This window comes from Apaloderma vittatum, unplaced genomic scaffold (genome assembly GCF_000703405.1).
Source record: "Apaloderma vittatum isolate BGI_N311 unplaced genomic scaffold, ASM70340v1 scaffold7468, whole genome shotgun sequence".
NCBI classification, from domain to species: Eukaryota; Metazoa; Chordata; class Aves; order Trogoniformes; family Trogonidae; genus Apaloderma; species Apaloderma vittatum.
Genome location: NW_009728990.1, coordinates 81,153 through 99,003, shown reverse-complemented (window position 1 = coordinate 99,003; position 17,851 = coordinate 81,153). Strand labels below are relative to the sequence as shown.

The 17,851-nt window shown below is 36.4% G+C and overlaps 1 protein-coding gene across 1 annotated transcript in view; it reads right to left on the bottom strand.

Annotated features, from left to right (window-relative positions):
* Positions 1-2,131: 2,131 nt before the first annotated feature.
* Positions 2,132-17,851, bottom strand: part of SNX29 (sorting nexin 29) — a gene marked incomplete at its 5' end in the record, with an annotated part of 91,561 nt that continues 75,841 nt past the window's right edge. The window contains one exon of the mRNA XM_009874276.1: positions 2,132-2,261. Coding sequence (XP_009872578.1) covers positions 2,132-2,261 — 130 coding nt within the window. The remainder of the gene's footprint in view (positions 2,262-17,851) is intronic.

Sequence of the window (17,851 nt, the reverse complement as noted above, 5' to 3'; positions counted from 1 at the left end):
ACAACTAAAAAACTCAGATAAATTTAGTCTGTGCTAAACGACATTTCTCACCATTTGCAACGTTCTGAATGAGTACTTTGATTTGTGAATTATTTCCTGAAAATGAATGCAGCTTCGTGTGACAGATCCATCACAAAGGTTTCCACACAGTGTTTTCTTTCAGGTTTAGTTGCAATTCAGTGTTAATATATGTGCGCCATATTTCTACTAATCAAGTTTCCACTTTCTGAAAAATGAATTTAGAATTGTTTTAAGTGGGACCATCATTACAGCTAGCCTTTATTCAAGAGACAAACTAAACTATCAGCAGTGTATCAGACTGAAGAGTCTGGGGAATCATTACCCGACAAGCTACTCACATTCTTCTTAACAACATGTTCCACTGCAGCTTACACAAAACATCAACAGTAATTCAGTTTTTTATTAAAACTCAGACTGGCCTTTTGGATTTTCTATTTATCTACCTACTAAGTTTGCACATGAGATCTCTTACTGACTGAAAAATACTATTTTTGTGACACAACTTTATTTGTGGTATTTCATCTACTGAAATTTCTGACCTGAAGAGTGAATTCCACTCCTCTTTGCCCCATTTTGCCATTCAGTGCAATCTATAAGCTACATATTTCAACGGCAGGAGGGGTTCGTAGCCAGGCACTAACCCAGTAATGCTACTCACTGTGTGTAATGAACCCCTACATACCCAAGGATGACACTGAAAATGACTTGACCACTTACCTGACCAAACAATACTTGATAGTCACAAGTTTGCAGAACAGATGCTCCAGTTTGCTAAAACTTTAGTAGAACACTGAAGTAAAAAAATCTGTTAATTAATAATCAGCTTGCTTTCTCTGCAGGGTCGTATTTGATTTCAATATCTACTGACATAAGAATTTAATAAAATGAATGGATAATAAAATTACAAGATACATCAATGTTAAGTAACATTATCAAAAAAAATACTGAAAGACAGTCTTACACAAAGGAAAACCAGAATACAATTGATAGAAAATTTGAATGTACACTGCTTAAATTTAATGAAGAGAAGAAGATAGCTAACATATAATTAACTGCCTACGGCAGTGGAGCTAATGGATACTGAACTGGATTCCAGTTAATCCATGTCAGGACTTCCATCACTTGTAATAATTCTTGTCAATTTTTTTAGTCACTTTTACAGTAGTACCATTACAAATTACTTTCCAATAAGAGGTGATGGCTAACAGGCACTTTCATTACAGGCAATTTTTAATATCACTGTGTGAAGCGCTTTACAAAATCAGAGTTAGAATTCCAAACTGCCCTTCCAATGATGGACTGTTCTGTAACATCAGCAACAAATTAATAACAAAATATAACCGAAGACTTGAAAACACTATTTTGTACCAGGCTAATTTTGTGTCTCCTTGTGGTGTTTTGTAGAAATCAATAATATTGCACCCAGCCTTGCAGCAAGACTGAAATTTCATCAAAAAATTATTACATTCTCTGATTTTAAAGAATTACTTCCCACAAATGAAAGTTATTGAGATTATCTAAATAGAAATGTACAAAAGTTATTTTTTCACCTGTTATGTTTCCCCCTTGTCATCTACATGTCAAGTTTTTTTAGAAACCTTTGTATATGTCAGAGGCTTACAATAAAAAAACTTCAGTCTTTCTATTTACAAAAGGTAATAAATTAGTGAGGTTCTTTTAAGCACATCCTTTTGACATATTAAGTAGTGACAATCATAACTGTTCTAAGAAAATAAAAAGTCTTGACATGATATCCATGTCTCTCTGGAACAGAAAAATGTACACGTAGGAAGAAACATAATACAAACAAGAAATTCATAGTAACAGAACAACAAAGGAGGATCTGTGCAATGCAGCCTTACAAAACAAAGGAAATGCCTATCAGTTTGCTGAGCCCTTGTGAAGAGCCCTCGTATTCTTTTGAGAAAGTGATTACCGCCTTCCAAAGTAGTTAATCAGGATATGACCCTTAGTAATGAACGTCTCTTTCAGGATTTAAGTTGATGCAGCTGTAGTCTCTTCAGGAGCTTAAATTATAAATATAGGCTAGGAAGGAATCACAGAACAACTTAAAGTACGTGGTGCCAGTGTTCACTATTATGAAAAAGGGTCAAAGATCACCACTCTGAGGTTCCAGGCTTCGTGGCTCTCTTTGATGGCTGCGAGAGAGTTTGGGGAAGCGGGTAGTCACTCTAGAGCGATTGCTTTTGCTCACTGGTTCTCCAGAAGGTGGAATATCACTAGGAAGACAAGAAATAAAGACAGAAGTAGCGAGTTTATGTTATATGTAGATTACTCTGTACCTATTCCAAACATGAAAAAAGCAGATGTTATGAGAGCCTGGCACACGACTGCACACATCTTCAACTAGATGTGAAAGTACTGCATTCTTTCTACTGGTATCTCAGGTGTGAATTACAAAATGGGCTCTTTCAAAAATGAGAACTAGTAGAACTTTGAATACTTAATGGAAGATTGCAAACTACAGAATAAAAGCATATCTCTATGAGCTGCAGTTCTGAAATGGTAGAAAAAGCATTCTGAAGTGGTAAAAGTACAAGCAAAATAGACAAGAGCTTGGATGATGCTCTACTTAACAATCCTCTAATTATGGATGGATGTATCATTACACGATGGGGCACACTAGTAATACATCCCTGTTGGGAATTCTTCAGCCTCTTCTGACCCACAACAGGCTATAGTCTTACATGAACGAGTCTTTTGAAAAAGACTCCAAGAAGTACATCAAGTTCAAAAACAAGCAGTAACAGAAAATTCCAGCTTACCTAGGTGATATTCAGAGGCTATAGACTCCTCGGAAAACTACAGTATAAAGGGATATCGTTGTACTTTTGCCATTCTTTTAGAGGACTCCACATGGTTTTTAATTATAGAGCTTACATACAGATCAACAAATAACAATTAATTCTGCATTTTGCAACTCAGGCAATAAAATTATGAAGCATACAATGCTAAGCTTATTGTTCCAAGTTAACCCCCCCTCCAAACTCATTACTTATCTTCAGAGTGTGTTAATAAGCCCGTAAGGGAGGAACCGCTCATCTGCAGTGCCTGTCAGATTCAACCAGTGTATATATATACATATATATTTTTAAACAATCACTGAATTTATGAAGTTCCCTTTTTCCTGCAGGTCAGACAGCCCCAAAAAAGCCACAGGCACACTCAGGCTCCCCTCAAGCATTTTGAGCACCCATATGGGAGAGATCTTCACAAAGCAAAAGCTTTTAAGAAGTCCTGGGACTGAGTGGCAAATCTACCTGCAGGATGAAGAGCCCTTCTGCAAGACACCTGTGTCTCTGGTAGCCATGAGCTTTGTGACTACAAGGCACACATTGGCTGTAGCTCACTAAAATAATAATAAAAAAATCAGTATAGAAAAAGGTGTCCAATTCAGATGATAAACATTAACAGAAAATAAAATTTTTATTAATGGCAGTATATTTTACTAGTCTACATTTCTGAACAGTCTAAAATAATCTCAGTCAAAATAATAACGAATTTTTCTAAATTGAGATTCACCACAGTCCTGTTATAGTATTTAGAAAAAAACTGCATAAAATACCTGTGGTATACATCCTCCTTATTCTTCTTGTCACTCAAATAAAAACTCTAAAAATTAATATAGCATATACTCTTGGTACCCAAGTCCGATGATTTCTTATTTTGAAAAATTCAGCAATGCTATCTAAGTTGCTGTAGAGAATTCTGATCATGTGAATCCAATTTCAGCTATGCTCATTAGTATGGATTTCTTTTAGTAACATGAATATTATTACTCATTTTTATACTATTTATAAAATTGCAGTGATGTAGTGTTGATACTCTAATGCTTGTAAAATAGAGCACAGGACACTGGCTTCAGAGTGTTGTCATTTTCTGTAAAATTTACATTTTCTTCAGAACATGTAAACATAAAAGCATCCATATATCAAACATACAATGGAATAAAATTAAATTTTCTCATCATTGGGCTTTTCTCTATCTAAAATAGGTTAATTTACCAGCATGATGGCCACTGCTATAATACTGTAGCTTTCTCAGGCAGACAGATAGCTACTTTATGGATACATGGTAGTTTACACTGCAGAAGAAAAGCGCGGTGTCATGTTCAATTACTATAATTTGGTGATTGCTTTATTCAAAGTACATTTTAACACACAAGCTCCTCCTGCTGGCATCTCCAGAAAATTACATTAGCGTCAGCCCAAAGGGAAGTCACTCTCCCCTTCTGGAGGAAAAATGTGATTCAAAGAAGTGCAAGAGGTGCAAAATGAATTCCCCTCAAATGAAGATATGAATGAATATCAGTCTGCCCTGATAGGCATGGCTCAGGAAATGAGATCATCTCAGGATAATTAAATGAACACCACTCTCTGTGAATGAAGGACAAAATTTGCAAGTAATTCTGCTTATTTAAATTATGCTACTCCAGAACAAGATATATCTAATAATCAAATTAGAGATAATTTGTTTTAAATGTCTTAACTAATTTTTAAAATGACAATCCAAATTCTAAGACAAATAATTATGTTATGTAGGTTTACAGAAACGAAACTATATCTTAAGAATTAGATCTTCATGCATTTAGCATGAAAAAGGAAACGAGCTGAAATCAACTTCACTGGAAATAGATATTGCACAGGAAAAAAACCCCGTTAGAATATTTTTTAAAGTCATACATTTTAAACTACATATCTTAAGCCTTTTTCCATCCTCCCTTCTCGAAACCTGACGTGAAAACTTGCCATCTCCTTTGGTCTGTTTCAGCTCCAGCTTTTTAGTCTACAATTAAAAGATTGACTTTCAAGTAATACCCATAAAGCTTGACTACTAAATTTGGTAATAAACTGACCAAACCCCCCCAAAGTCCATGATAATGAAGTAGGAGAAAAAGACTCCTCTCCCATCTTCTCTGTCTCCTACTACTAGACATAATAATTTAGTTCTGGTCTTGAGGTCAAATAACACTTACAGAGTCTCTGGCACTAAACAAGACACCTTTTCAAACCCACTGACAGTTCGACAGGTCAGACATTCCATGAACTCTTGAGCAGAGGTATGAAGACCTTAAAATGATTCTGTCAGTACTCCTGGCAAATGCACGTGAAGATGAAACTGAGACACTTGTTCTGAACGTGGTTTTGCCAATTGTTGAGGGGGAAGGAGTAAGCATACCTACGCACAATGTTTGCAAATCCTCCCACTTGTCTCACTCAGCAAAAACAGTCTCTAGGCTAGTTTTCTAGGGTTGAGATAGGGTTCACCTATAGTTGATAGTTTTACTCTGATTAAAACAGATATTTAAAATACATAAACCTAAACCAGGAAGTAACTGCTGTGGAATAACTCTTCCAGAACATCCACCCCCAGTCCTGACATCTGAGTTACACCTGATCAAGTTTTAATATAACACTCTTCTTTTCATTCTATTACAATCTCAGCCACTGAAGTCTTAACAGGGTTTGATTTTCTAGGCTGAGACTGGCAGACAGCCGGATGCTTGCTAGGCATTACCCTGTTCAGCAGTGGAATGTCTAAGTATTAAAGGCTCAGATTCTCTTCTACATTCTCACCTTAGCCCATTCTGAAGAAAAAAACAACCTGCTGAGGCAATCAATTCCTTCTTCCCAGCAGGTCACTGTTTTGCTTTTAAGCATTCCTGATTGATCTGTCCAGCATTTGTTTGGATACGAATTCAGTTTCATTGATTTTGTCTTGGTGTCAAGTTCTGCCTGAGAGGCATCTATAGAAAACAGCTTAAAATAACTGGTCTTTTTAATCAGCTTCTAGTTTATTCATTCCTTTCATCTATTGTTCTCCCTGTATCACAATGTAAACTGCGTTTTCTGTGGTTTTCTTTCCATATATATCATGTGGAACTGCAGTATTCTCTTAGCTGATGTCGTGAACACTTATAAAAAGAAATTTATTTCACATCTCATCATGTACGCTTCAGGATAAAATTAGAGGTTTCTCACGAAAATAGTATAACATGTTCACAACCAGAAATACTTTCATACCAGTTAGAGATCAGAAGTAATAAGCACATCTTGGGAGTGTAGGAAAGCTCAGGTACAGGTACTTCATGTGCATACATATCTCTCTCACACATAAATGCATCTCTGGAGACATTCAGGATTCTAGTTTTGCTTGAGTTCTATTAAACATCCTCATGAAGAAAGGCATTTGCAGGCAGATATATTTTGTGACACTTTTTCAGCAGTTTCTTGTGTTATTAATATTTTTGTTTGTCATGATAGCAATCTAATTCCAGTCAAAATCCCAGTATTTTATGTGGTAACCTGGATCCAGCTAGGAAGCTTCCTCACAAAGACAGTATGAAACAATGCCTGTACTGTATTAAGAGATCCTTATTAGACAAATGAGAACTAATTCTGACTTGCCAATATAACAAATCTCAGCACCTTCTTCTGCCAATTAAAATCAGCTGCTAAAACACCTGTTCAGTAGCATTAGTAACTAAAGCTCCAACTCCATCAAAACATTTTATACACTCTAGTAAGTCCTGCTCTGTAGTGATCTGGGTAAAATTCTTGTTTCCAGTTGCTGAAGTGTAAAAATAATTGGAGCCACATTCTTGCTGCAAGTCTCAACTTTGTAGAAATGAAATACAGTTATTAATGAGAAACAGCGATAACCATCTATTAATACAAATGACTGAGTTGGGATGTTTAAATAGTCAAGTATTAGCAGAAGAGATAGAAACGTATGGGTAAGATAATCCCCCTCTAGTACACTTTGACACTGAAAATCCTGAAGACACTATTAGAGCAAAGTTGTCAGGTTAAAAACTGAATAAGCATGTCCTATTGAGATTAAACTTGAATTGATGAAGAAATGAAAAGAATTAATTTTAATATTCTATCCAAGTGTTTGATTAATATACAAGTCCTTCTACTTCCACATACATACTGTTACAGCAGAACACAGTATTTATAATGACGCATTCAAGATCTTCTTGCTGTGAAATAAATATGAACAAATAATCATGCTTCCATTTGTTATAAATTGAATGATCTTAACTTGAACATTCTCATGCTATAAATGAGTTTGCATACCAGTATGAAGACCTTCTTCATAAAAATCATCTGCACTGATATTTGAATTTCTCCGTAAACTATCTCACTGTACAAAATTCTGATGATCAGATCTTTTTTTTCCTTCCGCTAACTTTACTTTGAAGTTGGCATAACAAGGTGGTTATTGTACAGGAACTGTTTAGCATTGATTAGTTATACCCTATAAAATGAAAAATAATTAATTTTGGATTAAATACACTCATTCAGGAAATGCTCAGAATCCTGTAAAAATGACCTTTCATTAGTTTATATCTGAGAAATACTTAGACCTAGAGTCTCATTCCTTGGCTTTCCAATGCATAATGACATCCACACTCGGGAATGGTTACTTTCCATTTATTGTGGTGCCTCAGCTAGGGTAACATAACTCATAAATACGGTACTCCCACAGATGATCCCTTCACAACTAACTGAAAAGCCAGAAAGCACTGAACACACATATAAGGAAAAATTTACCATAATACACTACTGACTTGTAATTGATACAACCGTTTTGTGTATTTCAATGACTAGCTGAAAGGCAGCTAATTTTGGCTACTCCATCCATTTCCATCTAGGAATCACCAACATCCGACGCTGCTGGGGTTTAGCTGAATTTGTGTAAGCAATATAATCTCAGTGATAGATAATTTAACGAACGAATGGTTCAGAACCAGAACATGTTCCAAGGCTGTTTATATACTAACAAAATGTAGGATTTGCATTCAGAAGAATAGTGTTAAACTAATATCTCCACTTATTTTTTCCTGCTAGTACTGTAATTATCATCTTTAAGGAAGGCAGAGACAGATCCAGGATATGTTTTTATTGAAAACATTGAGATAACTTAATACAGGATCAGACAGCAGTAGAGTACTGGGACTAGCCAGGCACATTCTCCTCCATATTCATAAGTTGTTTGCACGCAAAAAATGACATGGAATGGAGACAACTTTAATTACCAAATTAGCTTTTAAACAGCCCATAATCAATACAGTTGGCAAAGGAAGTAACAACATAAAGAATTTACAGAAAGCATTTTCTCAGACACCAGTGTATGAGAAGCCAGTAAAAGGAGTTATGTATTAACCCTCATGAGCTACCTACCTACCTCTGGCTTACACAGAACAAAAAATTCAAGAAGTCAACGACATTTCACGCCGAGTGGTGGGAAAAAGAAAGATTTAACATCTCCTCTAATTTGCCTAATTTTGCCAATGTCACCAGGAAGAAAAACCTGAAAGCTTTAAACATTTCTTCCTACCTGTGCATCCCTATCATTTAGCCAATACTGAGCTCTCTTATGTACCTAGTCAGACTAATTTCAATCAAAAACCTGGTGCACATTCCTGCCTTACTTCACCATGTCTGACTTTTAATCTCTGGCACCACATAATTCAGCTTCACGGGAATGCAGCACATAAAAAGCAAATGGAATTATAAAAAAATAAGTTGTGATCAAAACATGTTGTTTTGATCTTCCAAACGAATGCTTGAGTTTTAATTGCTTCATCAAGTTAAGAGGGATCAGCTGCTCCTCTCAACTATCTTCACTTCTCATGATGATTACAGCATGATATTAACACACACAGCAAGGCAGAAGAGAGCTGACATGACTGTTCTCCGGGACAGATCCAGATTTGAATGAAAGTCATGTTAACAATAATAGCTATAAACCTCAAAAAACTGCTCCTATACTCCACAGAATCATAATTCTTTTCTGGAAGACATGTTAGCAGTAGTAAAAATTAAGAACAGTGCATTACAGGAATCTCTCCTTTTGATTTCTGTTTTTATTTTTTAAATGCTAAGGGTGCCTTAATGCAGTCGAAGCATAAGCTTGATCCTAACAGTGAAACACGACATAGAAACTCAGAAATGTAGGCCTTAATCTCAACCTTTGGGAGCTTTTAGATTGTTCTTAATTTTAGCCTATTATTTTCAGTGTCCCTAAGCTAAAGAAAATTCTCACCGAGTTGGATGGCACGTAGACAACAGTGCACCTGCACCTGGAAACATAATCAGAGAGAAGCTGAGACTTAGCATAGCGGAATTCAACCTGTACTCTCTTAATAAACAAAAGTAATCAAGATGGGAAAATATGTAAATAAAGTACAGAATTGAGTACTGTCAACAGAATAACAAGGGAAATGCTGACTTTGTTCTTGGTAATGAAGACAAGGAATAATGTTTACATTTAATCCAATGCAGAAAGGGAAGCTAATCAAAGAAGGTAGGACATTGCCCAGTAAATGACTGAGGGAGCCAGCCTGGGATGCAACATTCTTGATGGACTAAACAGAAACTAAACAAGCATCAGGCAGGCCAGCAAAAAGACAATCACAGTAATCGGCAACCAAAATCACAGTTTCTGTTTAGTCAGATTTCAACTATTTTCTCTGTAAGAAAGAAAATAGCAAGGATAAATAGAGGCTTATCCTTTTTTTTTTTTTAATTACGATTCCAAATTAGTCTAACGGGAAGCAAAATTTTCTACTGACTCCAGTGGGAGGTAAACGCACAGTACACTGTTGGCCACGAGCTCTCGGAATTTGGGGTCAGTACTCCAGGTACCATTGGATTTAAAATCTTTAATGAGTTCAAAATAAAAATACATAAAATTTGCAATAAGCTTGCTCCTTGCCAGAATATTAGAGTAAAATCAATCTGAGACAACGGTGATCAGCCATGACTTTCATATTGCTGGCAGCCATTCAACTGCAACTCCAGCACTGGAGCTGCATGCCTGACAACCGAGCAGTAGCAGCTTGGGAGCTGCCAAATGTTCTCAGCTACACAGAGAAGCCTGTAAATGGCTGCTGCTACCCTGAGTATCTGCTTCTGTAGCCCAGCTGAGTTTTATTCCATAAGGAAGTTATGGGATCACAGGAAAGACACTTTCAACTTTTACCTATGAACTCCCCAAGAAGGGTCTCCTCTCCTTGTCTCTGAGATTTGTGCTTTCAGTCACATGAAGATTTTGGTGCTAGGAAGAATTGGCAACCTTGATATAGGACATTTTATGGCTCTGAATAAATTTTGAACTAAATAGTAACTGAAAACGTTGCTGAGGTATCACTTCCCCTGGTTTAGAAACAGATCAATGAAGCATCTATATGCAGAGGTCAGAATTGCACAGGAATGTGCACAGTACCAGCAGGCAATTAAGACAATGTGGAACTTTATCTTTGTTAGGGCAGTTCTCCTTTGCAAGCAGGAGGAGAAAAGTGTCAGAAGACACTGTATCCAGCATGTGCCTACAGTTCCTCTTTGCAAGGTTATAGGCCTGAGAAGCAAAGGCCTATGCTGAGGCAATGTGAAGACTATTTATGCCCTACCCATTGTGCACAGGTGATTTGCATTGATCTGACTGCAGTAACAGCTCTGCAGTTGGACATGAAGCATTTTTAATATTATACATACAGCTGCCCTGCACTTAGACAAAGCTGGGCACTGGATTTTGTTGGAGTCTTCAGGATTTAGAGGCATTAGACTCAGCTGTAGCATCAACAGTAAAAATATGACAAAGTATTCAGTCTTTCTGACGATGCAAACCAAATTTGATTTCCCTTTGGTCATACCTAGCTATTCTCAATAGAGAATATTCAGAGCTGTTCAGCATATTTATGATTTACCCAGAAACTGTATTAAGATTAACAAATCTCTTATGAAGAATGAATTTATGCGTTATTAGAGGTTAGAATAAAATTTCAGAAACAGGATTTCAGACTTAGAACAGATGTGGAATAGTAAGAAAGAGGCTCTCTGGACCAATTTGCAGTTGCTAAATTAAGCAATTTTATGCAAACTGTTTACAAGGCACAGATTTCTAACACTTTCTACAGCGAACAGCAATCCCTGCAGACCCACATACTAGCGTTTCTCCTTCTCACGACATATCATGTATTTTACTAAACTCTTAAGTGTGATTGTATTACACTTCTAAAATCTTAATCTAAAAATATACCATCATACTGCTGTTGGTATAATCAAAATCCGGGGGACTGTTTAATTAACATGTGAAGATTTGAAGAAAAATGACTCTGGTCTGTTCCTGGAGCTGGTGGTATCAGCCCTCCCAGTACAAATCCTTCCCATAACTTCTGTCTAAAATTAGGTTATTTTAGTAAGGGGAAACTAAAGAAGACTTTCACTATAAAGCACATCTGTACTAGGAATTCTGCAGCTATTCTGACTACATCATCATAGACAAGAACAGTCTGATGTTAGACTGATGTTATAAATCTGCAAAGTAGTCCAGTCATGTCACCCCTGAGTTAGGGCCACACTGAAACAATAAGTGAACCAAGCACGGAAACAAGCTTATCTGTGCAATTGCTACATGCTGCGGATGAACCAGAACTGTGTGATGAAATGACCTCTATTATTTCTGCAGAGACCTCAACAGTTCAGGTCATCTTGCATTTCTGAACTAACATTTGGCCTAATTAGTACCTACAGAGAATGCATGTGGAGACCTCTGAAGCAGTCTAAAGAATACTCCTAAAAAACTAGCAACAATCACAACTCATTTGTTAACGACAGGAAGTGATAGGGCAGGGAAGAAGGCATGCGAACCATTAATATTTGTTATTAAAGGATGAGTGTCTATAATTACACCAAGTTATTCTAGAATCATTCAGCTAACTGTTCGTGGATTCTGCTATCACCATAGAAGTGCCAAACATATCAAAAATACACCACAAAAATAGCATCTGAAATACAACGGAATTGAATGGACTATGTTTATAGCTGGCAGACTAACAAAACCAAGGAACAAAGCTTCTGTAGGATGTTTTGAATTTCAGAGATGGCCTGTAGCTAATTCATGCTGTTTTCACATGAGAAACTGATGGCTGCTGAAATATTTTTCAATACAAGTTCAAACCAGGAAAAGAAATAATCCACCTCCTTTTGAAAAACTGTGCAGTTAGGCATAAACAAACTTGTTATGGTCTGGATTAAAGCCAAGTACATGCACAAGTACAAAGATACCTCCCTTATAAAGATTATTTGCTTCATGTATTTGAATGGATGCATCCATTTTTCCATTACTGTCAATGTTGCACAGAAAGAAGTAGGAGTAAGTACTGGAAGACTGCAATAAAAGATGTATAAACACATTTCTCTAAACGGGACACAGTTTCATATGCTAAGAGAAAGGAATAAAGCTTACAGACCTATCTCTCAGCAAAGCCTCTTTCACTCCTCAAAATATTTTCCACTGTGGAAAAGTAATTAAACTTAATCTTTGGTTTTATTCCCCGTGAAATAAGAATTACAGAATAGCTTTTCTTGCAATACTCTGATTCTAACAATTACATTCAGAGAAAAATTCTCAAGTCACGTTGTTTCATTAGCAAATTAATATTTTTTTAAAACCTGCCATTTACTTATGTAAAATTTACATATGGGAGTATATTTACACATACACTATTCTTCAAATCAGAATGTGTATTTCCAACACTTCCTCCCTCCCAACAAATGTCTCAAGAACAACTGAACTGAGACATTGACATTTCAGGAGATCTGTAGCAAACACCATAAACTCATGTTTGAGAGCTTAGCTTGCAATATTTCTGTCAATGGATTACATCAATACTTTACACCAAAACTGTTTGCAAATGCCATCCTGTGCCAAAAATGTTTGCAAATGTCACAAAGAACCACGTAATATGAAAAGGGCCCTTTCCTTAATCTAGAGTAAATACTTCTGCACAAAGGCCTGATCTACGGGCTACAGAATACAAACAGCACATGATTGATGCTTCCTGTGTCCCACTGTGACTCTTCTCAGATGGGAATGAAAGCATGCAGGTACCTACAGGAATCATTCCTTGTTTTTCTGCATCAAGTATCTTTAAAAAACACCGTTTTCAATTTCAGAGAGTATCAGAAAGACAATTGGGTGTTAAAACAACAGGTGCTTGGGAACTGAAGAGCGAACACAGGTCTATTGCCCTGACTAAAAAGAGATACAGCTAACCTGATAGGTCTTGTTACTCAGATCCTGGTTCCTAAACTATAAACCCACTAAAAGCCAGGCTCTGCCTGGAGAGTGCTGCCTTTTAACATAAGGGAAGCTGAAAACGGCAAGTCAAAGACTTTCTCATGGACATTTACTCTGAATGTAAGCCACTGTTGCTTGTACCTGAGTTACCTGTTTTTAACTGTTTGTGTTAAAGTTTCATGACTCTATATAGTAGTTTTCTAAGTAGAGATTGGAACTTCTTATGGATCTCCAGACTGAGCTTTGTCCAAGTTATGCCACCTGGGCCACGCTACTGTAGTTTTAAGTGATAAATTTTGCCAAGCAGACTGGTTAAAGTAAGTCAGTAGCCCTGAACACATCAAAGAAACTCATGGGTAGAAATAACCTCACCCTTTGTTAGAGCAGCCTGGCTTTAAGTGCCACAGTTGCATGGTATGCAACTTCCAAATACATTATAAATGCAATACAAACATAACAGGGTGGTTTTTTTCATTTTCATTAATCAGTTTCTACTCATTCTGTGAGCATATGTTTAAATAAATTCCTCTTCAGTTATGCATTTCAAATTATAATTTAAAAATAAAATACATACATCACTAGAAGTGATTTGGTCTATGAGAACTTGTCAATAAAGAAAGTACACAACCCCATCTACTCAAAACCCTCATGCTACACTACCTACCTGAAATCTGCTTTCAGCTGTGTGGAGAATGTAACTTTGAAAACTTCTCTTCCCGGAAATGTTATGGGCTTTCCCTGTATCTGCCATTCCAAAAAAGAGATCAGATTTTGAGGCATTCAAGCTATCACTGTGCACAGTGGAACAATACACCACCAAAAGGGGTCTCCTCTAAGGCATTGTTGAATGGTAACTAAGGGTTATGGATCCCAGAGCTCTCGTATCCATCTGCACTTACACATAGATGGCTCTGACTGACCAGATGGCTTCTTACAAAACAACATGTTTATATGAATATTTTCCAAAACACTTTCTGCTGGTACACTTATTTTCTGTAACAGACCTGCAGATGGTTCCCTTCCCCTACCTGTAAGTTCTCCAAAATCTATCTCCTGAACTAGCTGTTACGCAATCTTCAGCCACATATGCTGGTATTTGACCGTGAATATATAAAGCTAGCAATTTTCTTAAAATAATCTCCATAAAGTGAAACTTAAGAAGCAAGTTTAAGCTAGTTTAAGTGCGGCTGTAGAATAAATATTACAAATTGTTTTGCAGGATTTAGTAGGCCAAACAGTAAGCTTTGAAAGCCACAATTTCATTACAGGGAATTCATGTAGATTTGAACAACTGTTTTAACTTGTATTCTTTGACAGTATTACTACCATGGCAAACAAGGGTAATTAAGATTTGCTAGTTGAAAGCAGGAGAGCACCCACATGTCCAACAGTAGACACCACCATACAGTAGGGACAGCAAAAGCATTTAGGCATCTGCACTTGCTTACAAACCCAACGTCTTAGCACATTCCCAACTATCAACCCTTTGAGTTGCAAACTCCTCTGTGCTCTCCTCCTCTGGAAAAGTCAGCTTCAGCCGAATAACGGGGTAAACTGTTATGGACAGAGAGGATAACTAGGAAATAAAGTGTCCAGATGTGTCTAGTTTCATTTACCAGACAATTCAGAAAAATGCATCGAAAATAAAACCCTTTATCATTGAAAAATGGTATATTATTGGAGTAATTTTTTTAAAAACAATCCTACTCAAGTAATCATGGAGGAAACTGTTTTACATTGTAAAAAAAACCAGACAGTTGCAAAGAGGAGTATTAGACTTAGCTTCCTTTACAAAACATGTATAGTTGTTAATGAACACCAAAAAATCTGAAACTTTAATAATTACTGTTATTTGAAGGGAAGGAAGCAAGGAAATGCCCTGTAAGATCTCCTAGCTTTCGAGCAGAAAAGTGTTCTAAATGCTTACAATAGAAGTTTTTATCAATCCTGTAGAGATGTCCCTGCCTTTCAAATGTAACAAATTTAAATGTCATTATTTTACAACTGTTAGTTATCAGATGCAGACTAGGAAGTTAATGGAAAGCAGTCTTACGTACATTGCTTTGTATTTTACTATTTCCATAGTTATATTTTGCATCTCTTGACTATCATTTTGAATGAGAACTAAAACAGGCATTTGCTTCATCCAAGATTTAAGTAGATCAATATGGAATTCCATCTGGAGACAAACACAACACAAATAGCACATTAACCCACTGCAGCGCCTGCTTTTAGAGCACACCTACACCCAGCTCTCAGTAAGACTTAATTTAACAAAGAGAAACTGGTAAATTATGTTGACAGGCTGACTTCGAGGCCCTGGGCAAGCCTGGCTGAGCTATGCAACAGGCATAGATTGAGCAGTGGACACAACTGTTGACTGACAGAATGCCACAACGAATCAGAGACACAAATATGGTCAGAATCAACCATAATATTCCATCTAGAAGCTTACCTAGGCAAGTGTTTCAGTTTCCTACATTTTTCCATAGAATTTATACCTCAGGCCTAGAGAATGAGCATAGTAGCCAAAATCTGCTAGATTTAACTGTTAGGATGCCCATGCCCCACACATGCACATTTCATAACTTTATGTATCTACTTAGAGTGTACTGATATCAATAAACAGAGACAACACACTTTTAGAACTGTACAAGGAAAACATTTCTTACCGAGGAAATACAGATATGGATTCTAAGGGTTCAGGATAAGTAATGTAAGTATACTGCTGCACAGAAACAAAAATCAGCACATAAATCGCCTTACAAGCTACTCAATGCCTACATGAGCAAAAATTGATTTAAAAGTATGCAGACGATGAAGTTAACAGAAGCTACAAGACATTTGCTTGTGCATCTTACAAGTTTCTAGTGCTTCTCATACCAAGATTCTAGGTGGAGTTGAATCTTTATACCTCATAAGAATCTTTTAAAATACCAGAATCACTTATGTATATATTTTCTCAAGTCTCATTTTCAAAAGAAAGACAAAATACCTTCTATAGTGTGTTCAAGTAAATATTCTGTGCCTACGCTAAACCTCCTTTTTGTTGCTATTTAAGCTACTGTTGTCATTTCAATAAATTAAAGCAAATCCCAAACATTTCTAATGAAACTGTTTCTTTTTTGTGACGTACACAAAAATGCAGTAAAGGAAAATAAATCCCATATGAAAGTACTTCCATGTTTCCTTCTTTTCATTCCTTCCCTGCATCTTCCTTTATCACATCCATCCTCTTCATTCAGGTCAAACTGCCCAAGCTTTGTGAGGAAATCCTACTGAGTGTTTAGTACATTTTTTTCTGCTGTTCTAACAGTGGAAATTATCAGTTTAAGGTATTTTTCCAGGCTGAAAATCTCACCTGAAAGTTCTTACTGGACAAGTTACTCCAGTTAAAAAGAATGACCCTGGTGAATGACTGCCTACTGCTGCAACCTGGACTTTTCTGGTTTTATGCACTGTTGTTAATTTAAACCAGAACCCAGACACTGTGCTGTGCAGGCTAACGTAATTAACAGTTGGGCTCGATGATTTTAAAGGCCTTTTCCAACCAGAATGATTCTACAATTCTACAACACCTTCTTGGTTTCAGTTCTGTTTCTGTATATCATTAATTAAATATATTAACCAACGTTGATAGACAGTAAAAAGAGAGTAAAGTAAGCATATTGGTATAAAACCATAATTGCAAGAAACATACATTAATTCTGTATTTGAATGACAGGTAAAGCTATCATAAGGCCTGACAGGAAAAACTATTCTTTTATTGTTTAGGAAAAACATGCCATATTACAAAGAAAAAAGTTTCAAGATGGCTGTCAACATTGCTGAAAGCAAAAAAAAAGCTAAACTGATTGTCTGATATCTTATTCCATAGGAAAATGCTTTCATACTATCAAGAAATAGGACATTACTTTGAAGTACTGCACACTTAATTATATTAGCATTTAGAGTATTCCACTTTCCATAGCTAAGATGCAAAAATTTGTTCCAGTTTCAAAACTGGCATGAGGAGCTATAAAAAATATTGAGTCTACTCTTTATTAGTTAGGTATGGACAAAACAGAAGCAGGATTTTGTGTGTGTGTGTGTTTATAATTAGAAATCGTTTATGATTTAGCTAGCTGAATACATCTTGGCAAATGCTTGCCAGTTCGGTGAACACACAGTAAATATGCTGACAGGAATGATGTGATTTTGTTGATGGGCAATAGAATAGAAATTGATTCACATTTAGACCCTAAGCTATAGAATTTTGCTGGGGATTTTTTTTATATTCTCTCAGTGCAATGGCCACAGAAGCAAGAACTTTCAAACACAGGGAAGGTAGCGGAGAGTCACTAGTGAACAACTCTTTTCCTACTTCACAACACTTTCCTATCTGTGACTCCTCATTGCTGGATATCAAGAACGGTGCTCAATGCATCAGTCTTCCAATTAACTTACTTTTAATCGAGGTAATTTACAATGTCAACTGTTTTGATTAAATTCTGAAACAGTAAAGATTTTACTTCACTGGTGTCAGTTAACCTGTACTTCTGAGTACTCAGCATTACAAATTGTTGTTGTATTACTACCCCATTGACAGAAATGTGAATTTAAAATAAGAGCTGAGAATTGCAAGACAGAAAAACAGGGATGGCAGAGATTAAACTCATATTTTTGCAAGGGTCTTCTCTGGTTTAATTTGATGTTGCATGCAAAATAAAGAAGAGAA